This window comes from Callionymus lyra, chromosome 2, assembly GCF_982586985.1.
Source record: "Callionymus lyra chromosome 2, fCalLyr1.hap1.1, whole genome shotgun sequence".
NCBI lineage: Eukaryota > Metazoa > Chordata > Actinopteri > Syngnathiformes > Callionymidae > Callionymus > Callionymus lyra.
In genome coordinates, this window is record NC_141819.1 from 15575820 (window position 1) to 15600958 (window position 25139).

The window sequence follows — 25139 nt, forward strand, 5'->3', positions numbered from 1 at the left end:
AAAAAAAGACAATGTTGTGTGAACAAAAAAGAAAAGTTTACATTTTGTCAGTTTATACCAATTTAGACATTTTAACAAACCTAATTCCCTTTTTCTAAATTTGATCTATTAAAAATGGAATAGTAACCTCGTCAACAGATCCAAACACCATGATTTTGGCACAATCTGGGCGTTTGTGTCCAAGTGAGTGAAGGAAAAACTTCATCTTGACTCTACTTGTCAAACATCAAAGTCTGTTTTGAACCAAGTCAACCTGTCAATATGTTAATTCAGGAAGTTTTTTTTTTTCCCTTGTTATAAATTAATTAAATTAATTTTATTGCACAAAAATCAAGAGTGTAAAAGTTATAATTTCTACCTTTTCATTTGAATACTTTAGTGTGGCAAATACTTTTCACTAGTATTTTAAATACACGTGGAGAAACTTTGGAAGTACTATTTTAAGAGGTGAGATTCATTTAGGGATTTAAAAACAAAAAAAAAATATTTTGATTATTCAATGAAACTTTAAATTAACAACTTCCACTACACATAAAACTTGTATATCAAGAAAAACGAATTAAGCGAACTTTTTTCCTGACGTCACGCTTCTGGTCCCTGGACTGTGATCATGAGGAAACGAAAAGAAGAAAAAACAGCAGCAACTTCAGAAGAATAACTAGTTTCTAGGACGACAGTCGAGGATTCATTGGACGAACGTGTGCGACTGTTCTGGCAGAACAAACATGCGGTTCTTCAAAACAAGAGCGTGGACTTGATCGAGGACTTTATGAAAATGGATCCATTTCTTTTTTCTCATCCGCACTAATGGAGACATTTTTCTCCAACATCTTATTTTGAGCGCAAGCATATTTTTTTTTAAAGTTTCAATTTCATTGCATATTTTCCGAAATCATTCCGATGCCATGCATTTCCTGAACACCACGTGATGCGCGTAAACTATTTAATTTTTTATACTGATTTGGATTTTTCACTTCATTTCCGGATCCGTTTGTTACATATACATAGAGGAAAGAAAACAAAAATCATGAGGATATTCTCGGACCAAAAGTCGAATCATTTTCCAGCCACTTGCCATCATTAAACCGGCGACCAGCTCGTCTGCCGTCATGTCAGCGCGACTGACGTCAAAATACTGCGACAGAAAAAAAAAAAAAACAGCGTCACCCGCAGGAATGAATGTCCGTTTGATCATCCGACATAAAAAGAAACATGACGTTTAAATACTAAAAACCTGCAGCGTTTCACTCACGCACACGCACGCGCACGCACTCTCTACCTCTCGATTAGTTTGTCGCGCGATGATATAAAACACCTGTGTCGAGTCTGACGTCACGCTCCGGTGACGTCAGCTGACGACATTCACAGTGGTCTACGAAACAAAAACAACAAAAACATGACACGAAATGTTCTAAAAGTGATTCTAAATCAAATGTCCCCCGAGGCTCACACGTTTCCCTTCAGCGCCACTTCCGGAGTGTGATCGATCCGCGGGGGGTTGTGGGTAGAGGAGGAGGGGGAGGAGGGGGGTCTCTTCTTCGTCAACGGCTGGCTGAGTACCAGTAGGGGGCGCCAGAGAGCCGCTCATAGATGCTTCTCCTTGGTGACGCCGTTCTGAGCGTGTTTCCTGTGGAGCAGAGAGAGGTTAGAGGAGCAGAGTCCAGGCTTGATAAGAGACGTCACAATCACATCTGCTCGTTGACCCCCCCCCCCCTCCCCTCCACACATACACAACACACAAACATGGCCGCACTTCAGGGTCTCGGGGTCGAAGGTCGCAGTGACAACCAGGAGGATAGATACGTGCATCTATAGATGCTGATAAAGGAACCGAGAACAATTGTTGTCGACGTATGCATTTTCCTAAAGTGTTATCTGCTCAGTGAGCAGTTTCACAACATTTCTAACACAGTCCTGGAAAACTTTGGCACTTCTTCTTCTGAACAATCAATATAATGTAAATAAATACCTTTTTTTTATTCCTCACACTGAAGCAAACTTGTTTTTACTTTTGCTGAAAGTCAAAACAATGAATACAAGTTTTCAAATGCTAGGAATGTAAATATTTGATCTTAAAAAATACATTGTCGTCCAATTTAAAAGGACACAATGATATATACTCACATAATGATGTATATTTTACATTTGTTGCATGTAATTGGAAACATTTTTGAGCATTTGAAAAACATCTGCTCAGCATGAGCTTAAAATAGTATTCATTTTAGGTTCCATAATGAACATTTTCCTGCAGATTCAATTGAATCATCTGTTCCTCTGTAGTAACATTCAATCATGACTGGATTCATGCATTAGTTCAGGAGCTCTGATGAGAATCCTGTGAGACGCCACAGACATAAATCATACACTCAGCATTCGTCGACCACTAAACCTCTGAGCTCAACAGCGCACTGGAAGATTCTCCGGGCGTGAAGACTGGTGTGTGTCATGACATGACAGTCAAGGTCCAGTGAGGAGTATCTGCCTTATCTCCTCCTTCTAATCTGAATTCAGGCCGCTGCACACATTCTTCACCTGAGATTGAGCAACGCTTGATCAGATCCGACACGTTGTGAAGTTAAAGATCAGATCCTGTCATCAATGAAAGCGTAGCTTTATACGAGGTCGGAGCAGAGAACGTGTAAACATTCCAGGTCCGAGCCTCGACTCCAGAGGGGAAAGTGTGATCCACACAAAAAGTCAATGATTTCACAATCCACACTCACACGCACACACACACACACATGATACTTGTGTAGATGATCCCTCAGAGGTGTGTTTTTAATCTCTGCACATTGAGTTGTGAGTTCTGGGAAATGTATCAAAACATATCTTGATTGTTGTGTATGTTTTAAATAGCATTGTTAACGTCTACACTTTCAACCCATTGTTAACCAAACAAATTTAGATTTTTTCCCACCATAGCATAAGCTCCTAAAATGTTGAGCAAAAATTAAATTCATGATTACCATAATTTAATTATTGCCCTTGATCTTATAGCGCATGTGTGTGCTTTCATGTCTGTCGATTACAACAATTCTTTAACCCTTGAGTTGTCTCTGGGTCAAGGTGACCCGAAGGCCCAAAAACAAATGTGTTTGTGGTATCCCTTGTGTTGTCTCTGGGTCAAGTTGGACGACCTCCCTGGCCACCATAACTACCTAGGCAGTGGTGGAGGCCGTTCACCTTGACCCAGAGACAACACAAGGGATACCACAGACACATTTGTTTTCGAAAGCCGACACAAGGGATGAAACTGGATCATAACTCAAACCCTCTCAGGAGCCAGGGTCATTTATTTGCTCTGAAGTTGTAAAGACTGACTGTAAAGAATGAGAAGAAGATACTGGCTAGCTTAGCTTGTTAGCTTAGCTACTCCATAACAACAGACCTATTTGTATAATCCTAATTTTTATAATAGCCAGTTAAATCATAGGTATAAACACCCAGGTCAGACTTTATATAAAAAAGACGATAGGTGATTGAGATGATTAAACAATATTTGACTGGTCTAATGGTGCGAGCGTTTCAAGGCTGGTGTGTGTGTGTGTGTGTGTGTGTGTGTGTGTGTGTGTGTGTGTGTGCGTAGCTTGACTCACGCCGAGGCAGAGTTGTGATGTCCAGCATCGTGGTCACTGTTCTCTCGCTGGCGGTCCTTGAGCAGACCAGCTGCCGCCGCCGCCTTGCCCTCCTCGTCCTCGTACTCCCGGACGTCGTTCACCTCCTTCAGCTTCAGCACTTTCACCACAAATATTACAATGAACTGCACGAGAGAGAGAGAGAGCACATGTGTGTTAGTGTGTGTGTGTGTGTGTGTGTGTGTGTGTGTGTGTGTGTACTCACTAAAAACCAGTAGATGTTCATGAGCAGCAGTGCGAGGAGGAGAGCGTTGAAGAAGAAGTAGAAGGGGATGTTTGGTACCGACTGCAGGCTGGACACGCATGTGGCGTACAACACTTTCAGAGGGAACCAGTACAGACGGAACCAGAACCTGAGCGGCAGAAACACATCGTGTGAGTCAATAACGGCCCAGAACCATTGCAAGAAAGTGTGTGTTTGTGCGTGTGTGAGTGTGAGTCCGCACCATGTGATGCTGAAGCTGACCGAGCCCATGTTGGACAGGATGTCGTTGAGCAGGAAGTAGCCCCCCCCTCTGGACTTCAGGTAGACGTTGAGCTTGGTGAACTCCAGCTGGATGTCGTTGATGTCGTGGAGGAACAACACCAGAATCCCCACGTTGTGGTATCTGCAGCAGCAAAGGTCAGAGGTCACGGGACGCCATTTATGTGTTCAGCTGAATATATATCGATCGGTTCAGACGTGGGAACAAGTGCGGCGTTTGTTCTTACATGAGGTCAGGGTGGAAAAGATCATGTAGAAATGTTTTACAGAATCGGATCGTGTTTACAGACAGTTTTGTAAACACGACACAGTTTCTGTGGTGTTGACAGTGTAGAATAGAATAAAATAAAATAAATATAAATGAGCAACATTTCACGTTAAATTGAACCTATGAAAACAAAACAATTTAATTAAATATCTTTAGCGTTCATGTATTATTTGTATAAAATAATGTCAATTAAATATTTAATATAATGTATTAAGTACTTTTTTTCATGTTTTAAGATTTATATTTAAAATAAATCTTTCACAGCAACACAGTTATGATGTGTGTATTAAACGTTCGCCTCATGTGTTATTGGCTATTTGTTAACTATGAAGTTAAGTCCTTTATTCTTCTTATGTTATGGTGAAATTCTTCTTTTCCATCTTTGGTTTCACAGCAGAAACGTAACATGAAACGACCTTCAGCTCCTGACATGGTGTTGATTCTACTGAGGTGGGAACGTTCGCTTCTACGGCGGGTAATGAGGTTGAAACAGTTCAATAAATGTATATTTGATTTGAATAGAAACATGTAGAATGTTTAATATGAAATAAAGATACATTTATTAATTTAATCTTATATTAAACAATTTCAATTTGAGCCTATCTACCATAAAAACCTGGCATTATATCACTTAAATCCCTTTAAAATACTTTATTTTTTGTCTTTTAATGTTTAAAGCTTGTTGTTCCAACTCCTCAGGAAATGGACTCGATGCTGGAGGGTGTACCTGAAGGCGTAGGAGAAGCAGATGAGTGCCAGTGTGATGATGTGGTGGACCACCATGACGGCCGAGTCCTTCCTCCACGCGTCCATGTACACGGTGGCGTAGATGGAGTGGCCGTAGAAGCTGCCCTGGATCAGGTAGGCGATGGCGATGTCTAGAGGCACTGACATCCCGCTCTTCCAGTCTGCAGAGGAGACGAGTCATGAGGAGACGCGGCGGGGGATCAGGTTTACCCTCCAGAGAGGGTTCTCTGAGGTGAAAGCTCGCGTCTCAGTAACCTATCGGATGTTGGTCGGAAACTTTCTCCTGTACCTCGGTCCTTTTAGCCAGGTTTGTCTCTGCTGGGATGAGGTTACACTTGGGGCGGGTGTAATGTTTATTGATCGGCCCTTCCATCATTAAACATTAAGTGGAGAAAGCTGTTAGACGGATCCAGACCCCGGACGCTGCCAAAAGAGTCCAGTACCAACCAGGCCTCCAAGAAATCCTCCCTAATTCTTTAATGCTCCTCTCTTTCTTTATTCTCGCTCCAGGATCGCAGCGTGACACCAGGACTGCAGACCCGAGTCCACTTTCTCCTGGCAGCTGTTCGAGGTGAAGCAGCTATTAGAGATGAGCGTCAGACACTCTTTGCTGGATTCACTCAGAAAATGGGTTTTGGACCGGAGCCCTCCGACATCGCTGGAGTCTAGAGCTGCACGTATGAGCTCTCTAGACTTCCTGGGTCAAGGTGACCCAAAGGCCTCAAAACAAATCGTTTTTGTGGTAGATATGTTTGACCCAGAGACAACACAAGAGATACCAAACATATTTGTTTCTGGGCCTTCGGGTCACCTTGACCCAGAGACAACACAAGGGTTAAATAACCATCTTAAAAAAAGCTTTTTTTTTGTGTCAAGATACCAAGATACCATAACCAATGTCATGATGGTTAAAACCAGCAGTATTGACTGGAACTGAACCCCCACGATCTGGTAGAACCTCTTTTGAGTTTTAACCCATTATTAACCAAATCATTTTACCGAAAACATTATACTTTCTAAACTATTTATAACCTTGTATTAATTAAACACAGCCAGAGACTCCTGCTTTTATTTGTAATTTGAATTATTTCTATTGGATAAACTGTGTCTTTATTTCCTTCTTTAAGTTTTAAAATTAATTTATACATTCATCAAAAATAAAATATAAGGTAACCTTAGGTGACCTTAGTGTCAAACCTAAGGCCCAGTCCGTCCAATTTAGTGATTTTATGTCAAGATTCAAAATTTTACTTTAAAAGCAGTAGCTTCAGTGTTTTGTAAGAAGCATTGTAAAGGTTGATTATTATTCTGGAACAGTACAAAGATACATACAGTATGTTGGACCCATGACTTGGACCGTGAATATATAAACATCAGGATTGTTCCAGGAAGACCGGATCTCTTGAGTCTTTGTGACGACAAAGACAAGATTCACTCAGTCGTACATTTTGCAATTTCCTCCAGAACAGAAGCTCGAACTCACACACACCCTTTTCTTCAGATCACAGGGGAAGAATTGTGTCCAATTGTAACGCATTTAACCTTTTAAACGACACACCAGAGATAATGAGGAAACTTGAAGCAACTCACGGCTCTTCCCATTTATTTTCCGTCAATTCCTCAAAAGAACCACAAAAAAAGGCCATTTCCTTTATAGTTTAGCTTTCAATGAAATCCATCGTGGCCGGTTAGGAGGCTGTTCACGCTTTAATCGGACTGTGGTTGTTGGTGTTTTTGAGGGTCTTCGACGAATTGATGGTTTGTTTAACACACCAGCTGCAGGCTCACCTATCATTCATCTTGACTCAGAGGCAACACAAGGGATACCACAAACACATTTGTCACCTTGACCCCGAGATAACACAAGGGTTAAATCTCCCATCATTCTAAAACCATCAGCTAAAGATAAGGCGTCTCGTCGTTGACCATTTGTTTGACCCTACAAGATATTTTAAGAGCGTTAAATGAACCAAAAGAACAAATGTTACTTGAGTAGACATCACTAGACGATCACAGATGCAGCATAAACTGATGATCGATCCTGGAACGAGTGAAGGTTTTTAAACGATTGATCGCGGAATAAGTGTTATTAAAATGACACAGTTGTCGACAACAGCAAGCTTCCCTCGTACACGATAAACACGTTGATATTTGAATCTAATTTCTCCACTCAGTGCATGTCTATCGATCGGCTCGTGCGCGGCGTCAGGTGCTCTCGTTGCTTGGATGAGATTAAAGTTTGTGGGCTACAGAACATGACAGCTGTTATGAAACGCGACACCGCCGTGTGAGGTAAAGTCATTTCCTGTTTCCCTGAACTGGCGTGGTTGACACTTACTGTAGAAGACGGAGGGAGGGTCGTGGAAGAAGGAGTAGGAGGTGAAGAAGAGCAGGTAGGTGCTGTAGGACCACGACATGGTGTAGAAGACCAGCTTCCATGCACTCTCCGGCATCTTGGCAGCATCTTTGGGCAGCAGCCTCCACCACCGAGCGAGAGGCTGTGAGGAGAGAAGCTGTTACCACCACAGACCACAAATACTGACACTCTGGAGGCTCAGAAACATCACAAAGATGACGTTTGAATTGTCCTGAACTTGAAGTGAATCAGAAATACCGTGATGAATACACACTTTGGGACTAAATACTCGTTTCCTGTTGTGTTTTTGTGACGTGGATTCTTTTTTTTTTAACATATGAGCAACAACAAACTCTTATCTTGTTAATGTTTATGTAATGTTGTATGTATATAATTATTAGAAATGAAACCCGTTACATCATATTTTTTGTTTTTCTGGCGAGGAACTGGCAGAACCCTCGAGCAGAACCAGACTCAGTGTTGAGGGCCCCCTGCTGTGACGGTGGGGCAAGTAATGTGGTGTTTGTAACTGTGTTAGCTGCAATTTACCTCATATCACTTGTCTTTGTGTTTGAAATGTAGAATTCAAAAAAATATATATAAATTAAATTACAATCTTGTTAATTCTTATATCCTTTTGAGGACAATGTATGAGGGTTTTTTAAAAACAAAAAGTTTTGAAATAAACACATACTGTCTTGGCTCAATGAAAAAACAAACCTTGATCATCATAAAAAATATCATATTAATTGATTTAAGGTCTCTTACGTAATGGGAATTTCTTAAAATGGCCTTACAATGGTCCCAAACCGCTTGGCATGGGCCCTAAAGTATTATTTATTTAGTTATTTTAAATAAGCCAGTAAACTAGAGTAAATAAGACATGAAAACCTCTATTTGGAATCATCCCACGGATTCAGCGTCAATGGATAGATGTATTTTTCATGCACTTGCGTTACATTTTATTATTGTTGATTTAAAGTTAATTAAATAAATATAGGAGACCCCTGACCTAGGACAAAGAACCCCAGGGACTATAACAGTCCGTAACATATAATGTTCAATATTATGTTTATCATCTGGTGAAATTATTAATTATTGTAAATACCCAATAATTGGTGACTCCATACAAAACATATAAACGGAACTTAACTTTTAAAGGCCCAATAAATACTGCAATTTCCTTCTTGACAACTGGACTCAAAGATCTAGAGCAACTTCCACTGCCGTCTTTTTACCTCGACAATGAGTGAGAATATCGAATCAAAAATAGGTGCAACAATGTGCAGGTTTATTTTAACAGAGAGAACCCATTTGAAGATGGAATTCACACACATTTCCTATTCTTGTTTCAGCGTCACATGCACGTGGCCGTGCACCACAGAAGCGTCTTTCATGGGAGCACTCGGGCGGCTGCAGGCGGCAATAGGGGAAGTCGGAGAGAGAAGCCTGCTGATGTCGGCTGATAGTGAAGCCTCGACCTCACAACACGGTAGAAGCAACCCTCGTAGAAGCTTCGCTACCGTGACACCAGCCTGCAGGAAGTGTAAGGGGGAGACTAGTGGTTTGGTGAACCGTTGAAAACCAGAGAGTGATCGAGTCTGCACGACGACAATCCGCTGATTACGTGACAATTCGACGGAGGAAGTTGCACCCGACTTTCTTAATCTGTCATCTGTTCCCGTCTTGCTTCTTCCTCTCTTTAATCTCCTCGGACTCAAGTTCATCTCGGCCTCTGATGACGGAAGGAAGCTGAGAGAACAACAACAGGGGGAGGCGGGAGGGGGGTGAGACAGGTGGGTCACATGACCCAGGTCGGTGGTCGGTCCGGGTTGACCTCCAGACGCTACACACTGTTGAATTCCCTGCACATCTGTCTCTGCCTCTGCACGTCTTCCCCTGGCTGTGACATTTATTTATAGAAGCCAGCTGTCAGCACTGCAGTGCCAGCCCCCCCCACCAGCACCTCCTGCAGACTTCCCAACGAATCTACCCCCTCCTACCACGCACGAGCGTCGGCTGAATCACACTGTTCCAGGAAACTGCAAACGCCTTCCTGTGAGCCCCTAAACTGGCCGCCTGTCATCCAGTTCACGTTTAAAATGGAGGATTTGTTTTCATCAACAAGTGTTTGAAACAGAGACAATAAAGTGTCGAGACTCTTTGATGACACTAAATATATAATACAAGTCTTTGGCTCCCAAGCAAGATGTCGATAAGATCTGATCCACTTTGTTTTCTATGGACTTTCTCTCAGGTTTACCTCGTCCGGAAGAGAGTGGGAGGAGCTTGTGTGTCGATTAGAATCACACTTTCGGTTCCTCACTTCACTCCAAATTAGGTCTGAGAAAACATCTCAATATATCAGTAGGAACGCCGTAAAAGAAGAAGTCAGCACAGTAGATATACTGAGCACAGATAGTGCACGCCTCAGCCAAGACTTCATGTAAATATTACCAAATCAATGACACAACTTACTGTACATGACCTAAGACTTGTGTTCGCTCGTGGAAAAATAAAGTAACCGACGAGGATTTGAAACGAGCCCAGGTCCAATCCATAATCCTCCAAATATGAACAATAATTGAGTTACTTTGTCACGGTATGTTGGGCCGGAGCCCTGAAGGCATTTGTTCATGTATGACATGGTTTCAGATATTACTCTGCGCAACACATAAACCCATGACGTTGATGATGCTTGAACACTACTATCCACCTGCATCATTAGCTTAATAGTATTACCTAAATTAAATTGTAGTGATATAATCTAGTAACCCTAAAACTATGTATTAATAATGACACATTTCTCACTACAGTCACATGACTGATGGTTTGTTCTAGTGGATCAAATATTTTCTGTTTTATCGAATACATTTTTCTAGTTTTTTTCTGCTCGTTCTTCACAGTGAAAGCTTCCAAACCTTGCTGAATCCTGATGGAACACTAGCAAAACACATTCAACATGTATTTGTCTTTTTCGTGCCCTTATGTCTCACTTCCTGGTTTTATTGTGAAGCCCTGATCTCTGTGTGTGTCTGTCATCTTGACTTCCTGTCGTCCTCACCTGATTGCTCTTGTTTTTGTAAAATAACGCAGTTTATTCTTTAATATGCTTGTACTTTTGGGTTCCCTGCCTCAAGTACAAGTAAGTTACGTACTTTTTCTTTATTGTCAATATTTCCTGAAAGTTGAACAGAAATACATTTTAAACTCAAGGAGTCATTTTTGCTAAAAACATTTAACGCAACGATCACTTAACTTCCTTGTCACAGGAGCAACATACAAGTGACGCAGTGATAAATCATATTTTCACATTTTTCAAGGGTCCGTCCCGAGAAACAAGTCTCACGGAGTCCGTCTGCGTCTCACGGAGTCCGGCTCACGAGGTGAGCTGGCACCTAATCCCCAGTTTATACATTTGCATTTCAAATCGGGAATTCAAAGGGACTCGGGGCCCTCGGCCCGTGGGACCGGGGCGGCCGGTCCGTGAACGAGTTCAATGAGGAGCAGCCACGCAGGGAGAGGCTCTCTCTGGATCCTAATGCTTTTCTTTTGATGCACCTCAGCGTTCACTGTTGGTCGTTTGAATAAAACACTCCTTCGTAAACGTTCCTGCCAAAGACTCTAAACATCCATTGACAACATCAGTTCGACAGTCGCTAATTCAAAGATTTAGTGATGATATAAAAACTAGTAGCAATTATTCCTGATGCAACATTTTATAAGGAATTATGAAGGAAAAATGCTTAAGCCAAAAGGATCCAGTTATGCCATCAGTAACACATATGACACAGTGTTTCCCGTACATTGAGAAGATCATGTTGTTGACATTTTCCCAACACGGTTTCCTAAAAAATTTCCCAAAGGAGACCTCCAGAGGGATCGATAAAGTTTTATCCATCCATCTATCTATCTATCCATCCATCTATCTATCTATCTATCCATCCATCCATCTATCCATCCATCATCCATCTATCCATCTATCTATCCATCCATCATCCATCCATCTATCCATCTATCTATCCATCCATCTATCCATCCATCCATCTATCCATCCATCCATCTATCCATCCATCTATCAATCCATCTATCAATCCATCTATCTATCCATCTATCTATCTATCCATCTATCTATCCATCTATCGATCTATCCATCCATCTATCATCCATCCATCATCAATCGATCCATCCATCCATCCATCTATCGATCCATCCATCTATCCATCCATCTATCCATCATCTATCTATCCATCTATCCATCTATCCATCTATCCATCCATCTATCCATCATCAATCGATCCATCCATCCATCCATCTATCCATCTATCCATCTATCCATCCATCTATGCATTACAGGTTTTTAACTAAAATAACAAGAAAACATTTAATTAATGAACCTTTATCTTTCCAGGAAACGAGATACAACATGAACGACTGTAATGACCGATACTTTATATTTCTGTGACCAGCCAAATACACGCATCCGCTCTGTCAACATTAAAATCACAGTCTATGAGACGGAGACGCCACACAGGGATCATCTTCGTTGGGCAGGAATAAGCAACAGTACACGAGTCTTGACGTCCGACAAACGTTGCCCCGGCAACCGAGCGCAGATGCCGACAAAGCCTGTGGCCAACACGCTCGTCCCCCACAGTCCATTCTCATTTCTCTTTCATTCACTTCTTACATCCCCACTTATCTGCAGCTGTTACCCATTTCGCCAACTGCCCCCCCCCCACCTCACCCTCTGAGGGACGGTGCCTGAGAGAGTGAGTCGGGCGGCCCTGGCATGTTGTGTAAGAAGATAAACTGGGACTGTGAGTCACGAGGGCTTGTGTGGGGTTCAGTTCACATCTTCCTCTCTTTGTCACTCTTGGCCTCCTCGTTGTTTCGAGTCCAGACGTCGTCTCAGTGAAGACACTGACAGACAGAGCCGTCTCAGACGCTCATCCCTTGAACTCCCACTCTTCTGAATCAGTATAAAATATCAATGTTTTTGACAGAAGCTGGTTTTCCATTACAGTTTTTAAAAAACTAAATACAACAAAGTAGGATTTTGCTTTGAAAGTTTTACCATTAAAGGTAATTTAGGAAAACAAGTAAGTCTTGTGCCATGTCATCTAGTGCTCAACGATATGGACAATATTTCATATCTCGATATTTCTTACCAGAAACCTTGATATCAATACGATATGATGTGAAACTTCAGTATCAACCAAATATCTTTCAGAAAAATAAAACATTCTAAAGAAGAAGTAGAAAGTGCTCCTTTTCTATTGTGACTCTGTCAATCCATCCATCATTTATCCATCTATACATCAATCATCTATCTATCATCCATCCATCATCTCTACATCATCTATCCATCTATCCATCCATCATCTATCCATCTATACATCAATCATCTATATATGTATCATCCATCCATCATCTCTACATCATCTATCCATCCATCATCTATCCATCCATCCATAATCTATCCATCCATCCATAATCTATCCATCCATCAATCCATCCATCCATAATCTATCCATCATCTATCCATCATCCATCATCTATCCATCCATAATCTATCCATCCATGCATCCATCCATCCATCATCTATCCATCCATCCTCTATCATCTATCCATCCATCCATCCAACAAAATACTGCAGTAATATGGATGCATAAAACCAGTTGTGTGTTGTGATAGCAATGTTACGCCTTTTACTTTCACTATTTTACACTGAGTGATGTCTGAAAAGCGTTTTCTTAAAAATGGTTAAACAATACTCAAGACATATTTTGAAAATGTGTCGATGAAAAAAAACAAGGATTTGTTTTTGCATATTTTGTTAGTGGTGAAATCTAAGCTAGTGATAAGGTAAAAACAGAAGAGTCACTTGGCTCAAGAGGAGACTGGGTAGTGATTCTATAAAGAAACCAATCGAAAAAGAAAAAGCCTTCAAAACAAGGAACAACCTACTCCTAAATTCCTAGTCCCAATTTCCCGAAGGAGATCTCCAGAGGGATTAATGAAGTCAATCTATCTAACTAGTCGAACACAACTGACTGCATAAACTTTTCCAAAGTTCAACAGCAGGGATCGGGGATCAAAAGAAAGGTCAAAATCATAGAAAGTGGAAACGTAAAGGGGCGACTGATTCTTCCCATAGCTAGCATCCCATGAGGATTTTATTAACCCACTCTGGATGACGCCAGCGCCGGTTGATTAATCAAACTTCTTGGATTTCAGCACCGATGCCTCCTGATTGTGGAGCCCCAAGGAAGGTTACGTCACTCCAGATGGCGGCGGGGCCCGAGCGCCGAGTCTTTTGTATACCGATTAAATTAAAAACACACACATTTAGATGCGGTGCTGTCAGCGCTGAGCAAACTCATTTGCAAGCCGGCTCGTGACTCTATAAGCAGAGAGGATTCACCCGAGTAATGGACCACAGATTAGAGCCACCTAGCAACTTGGTCACATCACAAAAAACACAATCCATGTAGATTTGACTCGGCAGACTCATTATGAAAATGATGCAGAAACATCCATCTATCTAGAACAAATTCCAGCAGGCAGAGATTGTAGTTCTTCCCCACAGTAAGTGATCAAGATTAAAAGTAGCACTTCATGTTTTTGTCAAGGGCCTTATCTGATATGACTTAATACAAATAATGCATAATATTAAGAAATTATTAAGATTGTATGCTACGATTTTTAAGTCAATTTTTTTTACAGGGTTTTATTTAATAGTCCTCTACAGCACCAGTAAAAAGCTATACAAGTAAAAAAAACAAACCCATAAAAACATTCCTATATCCAGATGGAACTGCTAATCACCACAAAAGTCAAATCATCTCGAACGCCATCGAACCGATCCGGATCATTTCATAGAAATACACTACGAAACCATCTCTTTATTTAATCCCATCTGCTCGGGATGTGATCTGTGCCAGCGTGCAAGAGACACACTTTACAGGTTGACAAAATCAAATGAGTCGTAAATGATACATATTAAGTGTAGCCATTAGAGCGACAGTACTTCACCGTTATTATCTACCTTTTGCTGAGACGTGTAACAATTATATCCTAATTTCACTTATTTACGGTTAAAGCTAGAGGAAGATATCATCCCTGCTTTTTAGGCAACTGTAAAAATACTAGTGAAAAAAAATAAGACCTGATCTACGATGTATCTTACAAGCTTTTTCAGACGAAGGACTCTTTGTGTTCAAGGTCAGATGGATAAGAAATAAAGGTCGTCAAATTTCAACATTTAAATAGATTTGATTATATAGTATAGATTGAATATATATTTTAAATAATAGAACACATACAATAGGAAATCAATGTGGCCCATCAGAATTGACCCCCTGACCAGTTGAGTGCGAGACCCCTGGACTAAAGAATTCCTCCTTCTTTAGGAGTCGATGAGCAGGAGACGGCGAACATCTCTGCCCTGTGGTCATCATTATAATTACAAATGTGGGCACTAGAGTGAGAGCCAGATGTTTTCCTACAACAACCCGAGTTTAAGTTTGGCAGGAAGTGAAAAGTCTCTCCTATGAAACAAGATGTTGATGCGCCCTGGCCTCCTGTCAAACTCAGCGGATCTTGACTTCATCTTTACCTCAATTGTCCGACTGAGGTAAAGCTATAATCATGTTCTGTTTTTCTATTCCTTATTTTGTGTGTTATCTTATTTCATTCTTTTGTTCTGGACTGACGCCACAACAAATCCTACGTTGTGTTTACAACACTGACAAACAAATCGAAGGGTGTCACTATGTTGCTATCATAGGTTTAGGTTCAAAGGTCGAAGGTATGGTTTGATTAATCTTTGATCTCAGGCGAGTGTTGATTCCTAGTTTTATTATCACTTTATATTTCATCTGTAGTAGGTTTGCTTTTTTTTCGTGGGTGAAGAAGGAGAAACACAAGCGTGTAACCGACTTGAGGGTGACATACGGCTGTCATCTTTAATTCATTCTTACAATCCAGGCCATCCGGGAAGAGCAGAGTACACTCGTGTATCATTCAAAACTGTGAAATCTGACACGCACCGGAATCCTTTTTCTTGACAACAATCTGAAGGGACACACTAGTGTTTTCTCCTTGACACACTTCTTTGTGAAGTTTGAACTGCAGGAGCTGCATAGCTGAGTAAATAAGCTGGTGAGCCAAGTACAAGTACACGACAACATCATGGAGTCCGACATTAAAGAGACCGAACAGGGAACGTTGTGATGAATCCGTGGCTGACTAATGAGACGTGATCATAACCAGACGGTGCGACGGAAGAAAGACACAAACACGAGAGTCTGTCTGAAAGATGTTGTGTCGACCTGGCAGAGGAATTGAGCGTCTCTGCATCAGAGCTACAGCGAGGCCTTGTTAGAGAGGAGAGTCCTGCCAAGACTGAAACCATGTCCCTTATGTCTCTGTGACGGGAAATAAGTACGACAGAAAAAAACAGAAAAAAAAGAGGAAGAGGGGAAACGACAGAGAGGCCTGTAAGAGCTGCTCTGCAGTCGGCACAGACCCAAAGCTTATTCCTGTTGACCCGAGGAAAAGCTGGACTGTTGCAGTCAGCAAACCGAATGATCCGAGGTGGACGACTTAACTGCTGTTCTGACCCGGAGAACATGATGTTTGACTCTTTGTTTTTTGGAGAATCATAAGTCACGGAGCAACACGAAGGTTAAACAAAGACAATCGACTTCAGCCTGTTATTACAGCTTTAAATCCATAATCCATGATTACTTCTACATATTTTATCCTTTATTTTCAGTAAGAATAACGTCACAGTTTTAGGAAAAGACAAGATATATTTTACTTCTTCACACATTTTTAGCATTAGCGTTAATGACATCAGCCCCATTTCCTGTTTATATTACAAGTTTAGGATCTTCTTTCTTTAAAGACATTCATATTAATCTGCAAATAAATATTAACCTCTTCCGTTAAAGATCTAAATATTAGAATTAATCTTTACCACCTCATAACAAACGAACAATGCACTCTGTTTAAGTCATAATAGTATTTATTAGTATTCAATGAAAAGTCTTTAAATTCTGATTATAAATGTTGGGTTTATTATTCACTTACATATTTAATTTATTATGATCCGAATCTTAAAGATACAAAGTATTACGGGGTTGTATAGTTCACCTCTTTGTTCTGTGTAGAGAAGTTTTATTGTGATGTCATAAGCTGTATGTGATGTCACTAAACAGTGTAATAGACAGATAATGTAAATGTTATAGAGATGTAAAAATTGAATATTACTTCAATGCATAGAAATGATACTTTGATTTTTAAAAAGGTCATGTTCATGAGAATAATGTGAGAATTTTGAACAATTATTTCAGGAGCTTATTCTAATGGGTTTTTGTTGACATGTTCTTGGTCAAACAAAAGTGTTTATGTTTGGACTGACAATGAACAGTGCATTACATAATTCAAAACACTTCAATTAACAGTGTTGATGCTTTTAGAGATGAGCGTTGATACATTTTGAGCGCTCACGAAGTCGATCCGGGACAAAAGGTTTGTTGATAACCCACGTAAGCTACTTTCACAACAAAATGTACTTCAACAAAACTACTTATTTGACAGTATTTCGATTCAAAGCCGATCCATCTCTACAGAACTATTGCACATAATTAAATCTACTCTTCCTGATGATACAAAGTGTTTCATATCGCTGGTGATCAATGCCTCTAAAAAGCTAACGCCGATGATATGGTCAACAAATGAGTCAGTGTTTACCGTCCTACTCAGAATTACAAGAAGGTAACATCTTAGTGGGCACTTTTCCCTCAATGGATCGCACTTCTCTCAACCACAACTCCGGCGTCAGGTTTCTTATTGTGGTCCTAATGCACAACAATGAGCGGCGGCCAAGTGAAACGTGATCTGGGATCTGCGGCCGGGTACCTTGTCAAAACTTTCACATCCAGACCCCGCGGGCGGTGCTCCGGTCTCGGCGTTGGCCTAGACGGCGGCGCTGGCAGGGGTGCCGCCTCGCTCACTTATGACTGTGCGAGTGGGCGAAAGGGTGGGCATGAGGAGTGAAGAGTGGTATTTATGAGAGCCGGCTATAAACCCGCGAGAAAGACTTCCTGGTGGGTCTGAAGTGAGCGGAGTGTTTTTGTGTGGCAGGGCCTCCTTCACTTTGGTCCACGATAAGAGCCACGTACGAGCTGATCTGTGGAAGTGTTCGCCCTTTGACCCGCACATATGAGCATGTGTGAGAATGCCTGCTATGTTGTTAATGATTGGCTGTGCGTGCTGAGTTGACAATTTTTTCGCAGGCCACTTCTCTCTTCCTTTCTTTCCTGTGCCGGTTTCCTCCTGCACTTACTATTGATGCAGCACACACTCCAGTCCACCACCATTCATCAGAAGCACCTCTGGAAGGTTTTACATTATTCAAGATAAGACACCGGTGTGATGGTTTATACCTGCTCAACCTTTGTTAATGCATTTATTTTTAAATGGTATGATTGACATTGTTCTATTTCACTATTAGGGCTGAGAGGAAATATCGATACGACAAAACATCGCAGTGTTATTTCTGACGATACAGTATTGACGTTCAAGAGCAGTGTTAAAATATGTTATGTTATTTTTTTTATTTACAATTAACATGTTAATATTCACAGCCTATGTTAATGTTTGTGTTGCAATCAACCATATCAATGACTAAGGACAAGAGGATACAGTGGACTATGTCAGCTTTTTCTGGGTATTTTTTGGGTTTAAAAACCAACGTAAGCAGTTACAAATTTGTCAATAGTCATTCAGTCTTTTAATTCTGCAACAACAGAGTCAAGTACTCGACAATAGTACAAATATATCTTTGTTACTACAGTAATGCAACATATCGTATTGTTTCCCCTGCATGACAATATGTATCTCCAGATACTTGCCAATACACAGCCCTACTAAAAACCCCAAAAAACACACAAGAATTGAAGTTGAGCGCAACATTTTTCAAATTCTAATTGTATTTGTTTGATAGTAATAATAAGGCCTATCAAAAAAGTCTTACTATGTTTATTACCATTGCTTACAAGATGCTTACACATGTTGCTAATGTTTACACTGAGGTTCATGTCATGAAGTTCAACTTTTTAATAGAATTTCTCAAGAAATCTTTGCCTAATATAGTCTCATGAACGTTGCCAAATACAATAACCCCATTCACCACAATACACTTCCTCTAAACCAAAGTCTGCTAAGTTACATGGTACGGTGTCTTTATATCTTTATATGCTGTAATAAAGACTTCCACTACTTATATTACTTGTTATTTTTCTCCCACACTGGAACCATCTGACAAAGTATTTTTTGTAAGTCAGTGACGCTGGATAAACATGAGAACCTCTTCACTGATGACTCTGAACTAGTGAGTTTAAATTGTTTCACGGTGAGATCATAGAAACTCCACCTGGAACCAGTGTTCAAGGTCAACAGGAGGTCTGAGTAAAAGCCATTTTATCGAGACAGTAATTGCCGGTGCAAGTACCATTCAAGACCATAAACGTTATTTTCATGTTGTTCTCTTTCTTGCGACCAGCACCTGTTAATGTGTAAGTCGTGAATAGTGACACTGAGGTTATTATGTAAGTCTTGACAAAAAAAAAAAACACTGGTTTATACGATAACTTACTTCAACTTGAGTATGTATTTCTAACTTGGTGACATTCAATATTCAGGTAAATACACAGCTGTCTTTCCATAGTGAAGGTCGACCAAAATATATCCCAAGACGATCCCTTTTTTATTTAGCAAGTCGAATCGTGTTTATTTTATGGATGTCTTTGGGATTTTCTGCATTTTTCTCTGAAGGCGTCATTTTAAAATTCAGAATCTACATGTGCCGGTGCGTGGTGAGCAAAGAAACTGGGGTGTAACCACAACAGGTGCTTCAAACTCAAAGCCTGGGGGCCAAACCCAGCTCATTTATTTCAAAACAAATTGGTTCTATTTATTATTTCGTGTGTTATCTTATTTCATTATGTACTGCCACCACAAAAAAAATTCAATGTTGTGTTTGCAATAATAGTTTCTGATTCTTATTCTGAAAAACAAATTTGAAGAACGATGGAATTAAAAATCATAAACTACTCTTGTAAATCAGCTTTAATAGCTTTTTATTGGTTGAAGGCTATTAAGCTGTTGTCAAACTTGCGTGTTCTAATTCCAGTGTGTATCCTCTTGACTTCCTGTTTTTAAATCAAACACCTCAATCCTTTTCTGCAAATTAGCGTCGACATCAGCCGTGTACTCGGAAACCATAAAACTGCACTCGTCCAAACGAATGACTCTTGTAAATCAGCTTTAATAAGTTTTTATTGGTTGAAGGCTATTAAGCTGTTGTCAAACATGCGTGTTCTAATTCCAGACCACCTGTGTATCCTCTTGACTTCCTGTGTTTTTAATCAAACACCTCATTCATTTTCTGCAAATTAGCGTCGACATCAGCCGTGTACTCGGAAACCATAAAACTGCACTCGTCCAAACGAATGACTCGGGGCACTGTGGTTGACTTAATGTTCACTTGGACAGCATTGTATGGATAATTAAGACTGTAAGTAAATGTGTGCTCATCGGGAATCCAACCGCAGCGATGTACAACGATGATGGTTCGTCCCGGGTCAGCACTGGTGCCACGACCCTGATCCGATCGTCCTCATCTCCATTAAATGTTGTGAAGTGTTTTCTATTCACCAAATCCGAGTTCACGACATGGTGAATGTGGTCAATTTTTTTTTTAAGCCTTCTATTCAATTAATATACGTTTCTTCAGAAACAACATCCATTATTCACTGAAAATGCAAAGCTACTAGGACTGTTGCTAGGGGCCGTCAGGCTAAACAACCTGACCAAGAAAAATAGGCATAATTGAATGGTAACCTTATTATAATTCTACAAAAATAGATGTGGAGTATAAAATGCTACATAAAAGAGTCCAATATCTGACAGAAACACTTACTATGTCAGTTTTTATTGGTAAAGTACAGTAAGTAAAGAGGACCATGTTTGTCCCCCAGACCACCCAGGCTCAAATTAACATTCATGAGATTAGATTAAGAAAAGATTTATGTAGAAATGACTGAAATAGTTGACATTTATGTCATGAACCACAGTGTAAACATTAGCAAAATCTGTTGGCAATGATATTATAAACACAGAAAGAAACAAAACGTTTTTGATAGACAGATAATTATTATTATTAAAAAAAACAACTAAAATTAGAATTTAAAAAATGTCGTTCCACAAACTTCACTTCCATGAAATCTGTGTTTTTACTAGGGTTGTGTATTGGAAATCTGGTGATTTGATACATCATGAAACTGGGGCAACAATACCATATACAGTGACACTGTAGTAACAAGGATATATTTGTAGTATTGTCGATTACTTTCCTCTGGTGTTGCAGAATTTACAGACCACTTGACTTTTGACGAAGCCGCGACTATCACTCATTTTGACACTAAAACATGTCCAATCATCAGCTTTAAAAACTGCTTGAGTCGACTGTATCCTCTCATCCTCAGTCATCGCCGGGAAAAAACATATACTGATATATCACCGTATGGATATTTTCTGACAACCCTTGTTTTACTGTCACCTTTGCCTCACCAGAATATTATTAAAAAAAGCAATAGTCAAAGTCAATAAACAACCATTGGACAAAATTATGTACACGGAGGATGAATGTTCTTCTGAAAAAACAAACAGGTCCGACCTAAAGGTCACATCTGCCTCCTCTGCCTGGAGCAAAGTGGCATCACCGTGAGTGCAGCATCCACCCCACGTGGTCCTCCCCCAGCGCTGTCAGGGGTGGGATAACGAGCCAGGGGCCACTTTTGAGGAGTGGGGGTTCACCCCTGCACACCGACAAAATGGATGCACTCAACTGTAAATTGGTGAAGGCAGGACATGCAATTCCCTCTGGGTGTTTAAGTGGTGCTTGAAAACAACGTTTTTATGAGGACGTTTGTGAATATACAACCTCGGGCACTGTAAAACATGTTTTTGTACACACTTTGCAAACAAAACACACACAAACTAGAATGACAAGTGTGGATCCAGGAACATCACGAGCATTAATGGATGATTTTTTGATTTTTTTTGTTCAAATGGAGCTTATTTTGTTTGTGATGCTCCATTATTATTATCCGAGTGCACTTGAGAGATGACGTGAAACACCTTCTAAGAGTTTTTTCAATAATACTTAAAACAAAAAAAAACAGTATTCAAGTTTAAAAGCACTACATATTAGTCTACCTTGTCAAAACTTCTGATTCAGCATACATGCATCATGTGTTTAATATAATTATGTGTTTATATGTTTGTGTTTGTTGTGTCTTGCACAAAGATAGGCTGTGTGCTTTGCCGTGTACATTTAACAAAAACATTCGACAAACACACAGTTTGTGTATTGTTCTTAAACAAAATACATAGAAAAGGAACTTTAAGTCGAGTTCCAGCGGTCAACACATATAGTTTTCATTGTTTGTCCAAAACATTTTCAATATATTCTCTAGACATTCTTTACTTATTTATCTTTATATATAATTTGTTAAAAAAAAAAAGTCTTTCTTTCTTTCGGAATCGTTAGCTCACTAGTAACATGCACCACTTTTTAATTTGTCATATTTGGTATATTCTGTATGATGTACAGTATGTCAACAAAGAGCATAAATAACATTATCATTCATCATTAGCTGTCAAAGTGTTAATTTATATTGTCTAGGTTCAAACTATTGTCGACTGATTATTAAAATGCTATAGTAAAGGAAAATTCCTAAAAAAAACAGGATTTTTTTTTGGGCAAAACAGTGGTATTGAGACTGGTTCTGTTAAGGTTTCTGCTTGAGAAAGAGTCCCATGTATACTCTCAAAGAATGTACTGTCGATAATGAGGTCTTGGGGACTACACAGAGACATCGATGCTTGAGGGCACATAAAGGCTCCTGAAATATAAATGAAACTAGAAAAAGCACACAAAAGAGTGCAGACCTCCAGTAAGAAGCTCCGTTACAACCATATAGTGATTTTTTTTTTTTTAAACCTAATATTATTGACCTACATCTACTTGTATCAATATATTTGAACCTTTCTTTAAGCATTTGAAAAATTATTAAAAGTATGTGAACTCAAGGGATAGCGCAACACAAGAGAGCAAAAAACATCCTTCTGAATTCATTTTAACCACTGTGTTACCTCTGGGTCAAGGTGACCCGAAGGCCGGAAAACCCGTGTTTGTTGTATCCCCTGTTTAATTCTGAGTTTGGGGGGCAGGAGTGTCGCAAAAAGATGATGATATTCTTTGTTAACCTTTGTATCCTTTGTCTTTGTTATCTTTTCTTTGATCTAGTCCTTTAACTTTAGACTTGGATTGTGTCATATTACACTTTCTTCTTATAGAAACCTTGTTCTTGTTCTGTATTTCCCGAAGGAGCCCTCCAGAGGGATCAATAAAGTTGTATCTATCCATCTATTTATGGATGGATGGATCGATAGATATTTTATTGAAGACGATCGCTCCATTATGTCAAGCTTTTTGTATGCGTTTCTCCAGGTCAAAACTTTAATGAAGAACAAAACAAAAAAAAAAAAACATTTGTGGCAATCTTTTCTGAAAATTCAAACTAGTATTATGTGAGCTCGGTGATCCATCGGGGTCCTCTTGTGTCGCTACACATGTCACGAGTCCCTTATAATGGCTTCAGCGGGGGCCACAGATTGTGTTACATTGGCACACTTGAATCTTGAATGTGATCCCCATCATGAATGAGTTAGAGGGACGAGCGGAGTGTTGCAGCTGTTTGGCAGCCAGCTTTATCATTTGGATCACAAGGTGAAGGAAATGTGTCATGAAGTCCCACCACCTGCTGAAGGTGGGACCTCCTGGGGCCCACGCCGAGGGACTCTAATTATAGCACCTGAACCCACTAAAGCCATCCATTAAGAGGAGAGAAATAAAGGGGGTCACTTACCTCGAACAGACATTCTGTTAATCCCTTCCTGACTTGGGTCCACAGGAAGGCGCAGAAGAAGAACAGGGCTATCTCGGTGCAGGTGAAGTAGGCGTTCTCCAGCAGGGACCTTCTGGAGAGCTCCAGGCCACACTCTTTACAGTCTCTCCAGGCGCCCAGCATCACCGTGCTGGCTCTGCTCAGCAGGTCCAGGTAGCCCGGCATGGGCTCCACCTCTGCCGGCCCGGAGCTCCCGGGGTGAGCGCTCATTCTAACGGTGACTGCGGCAGAGACTGGCGGGTGAGGAGGGTGAGGTGGTGGTGGTGGGGGGGGCGGTCCAGATTGTTGCCTCTAATCTGGACAAGCTTCTGCTCGCTCACCTGGGTCAGAAATCTTATCTAAAACAGCTTATCCTCCTCCGCAGTAAGTCTTTGTTTTTCAGCGTATTACGACATGGGCCCCGCGGTCCAGTGGATCATTGAATTAAAAAAAAAAATCGCAAAAATTCAAATACTCATCGTGTGATGTTATTACCACACAATTATTTTTAAAAATAATGTTTTTTTTCAGCAGATAACGGGGGCCATCAGCGGATGGTCTGAGGCGCTCATTCCGCTCTTGCTAGTCACCGGGTCCCCGTTAGCCGTTAGCTTAGTAACACAATAGTGATGCGACCAGAGGGGGGGTACGGGGGAGGGGGGGGGGGTCAGCATCCACTGTCGGGGCTACTCACTTTAAATCCTCAAACAAGATTATCCAACACCGAACAGACGGCTTCGGTTCGGTCCATGAGGCGCGGCGGCGGCGCTTCTTCTTCTTCTTCTTCTGCTGCTTCTTCTTCTTCCAGGACAGCACATGCGATGCCGCTACGCCGCGACGTCACGTCGCATCACCGGAACCGTTACTCGGCTAAAAAGAAAAAACGCGCGGGAACACGGCTCATGGAAAAAAAAAAGACGAGGAATAGATTTAATAAAAAATTTAAAAAAAATGATGAGTAATTCCACACACAACGGTAGGAGACGAAGAAGACGTGAAGCGGCTGCGCCACCCGCCGCTCTCTCTCTCTCTCTCTCTCTCTCGCTCGCTCGCCCAGTGGCTCTGAGGAGAAGAGGCAGCGACGCTTTAAGAGAGGCGCGGGCGGGCGCAGTGACGTCACTGGTGGCTTTGAAGAAAAAAAAAAAAAAAAAAAAAAAAAACGTCTGCGCGACCGGGATTAAAATATACTTAAAGAGACAGTACAGTGGAAATGACGCGCCAGGAACGAGCGTGACGGTTAATGGTCTCTCTGGAGAGGGTCTCTCTCTCTCTCTGGAGGGGTCGCCTCGATAAGGGGGGGGGGGGGTTTCTCTGAAATAGTTGCTGCTCTCGAGGAACGTGGACGAGAGATCGTGCAAAGGTGTTTAGTGATGAGGGTCAAAGAGAGAAATGACCTTTGAACTTTAAAGTTTAAAGTCAAAGGGAACTCGGGGATTAGAGATGTGGTGTAACTGAGGGAATGAATACCTTAGAATTCTGTATATTCAAGCTGGTAAAAAACAAATAAAATAGGGACAAGCAACAACCGAAAAAGTGTAAACAATTAGGGAATATTGTTTTGTTTTTATTGTAAGTTTTGATCCAATGTCTACGATAAAACAACAAAAATAAAATGGCAAATCTT

At 40.7% G+C, this 25139-nt stretch overlaps 1 protein-coding gene across 1 annotated transcript; it reads right to left on the minus strand.

Annotated features, from left to right (window-relative positions):
- Positions 1-2: 2 nt before the first annotated feature.
- Positions 3-24553, minus strand: cers1 (ceramide synthase 1). Its single transcript, XM_087783673.1, has 7 exons — positions 23498-24553; positions 7473-7632; positions 5115-5295; positions 4082-4243; positions 3841-3988; positions 3597-3760; positions 3-1627 (listed from the first exon to the last, which is right to left on the minus strand). Exons 1-7 carry the CDS (start codon positions 23744-23746, stop codon positions 1585-1587), a joined length of 1107 nt encoding a protein of 368 aa, XP_087639799.1. The 5' UTR covers positions 23747-24553; the 3' UTR covers positions 3-1584.
- Positions 24554-25139: the final 586 nt, after the last annotated feature.

Coding starts and splice junctions, on each gene's coding strand:
- cers1 (XM_087783673.1), bottom strand. CDS start 23,746: ATGAGCGCTCACCCCGGGAGCTCCGGGCCGGCAGAGGTGGAGCCCATG. Junction 3,761..3,840: donor TGAACATCTACTGGTTTTTA/GTGAGTACACAC, acceptor TCTCTCGTGCAG/TTCATTGTAATATTTGTGGT. Junction 1,628..3,596: donor CATCACAACTCTGCCTCGGC/GTGAGTCAAGCT, acceptor TCTGCTCCACAG/GAAACACGCTCAGAACGGCG.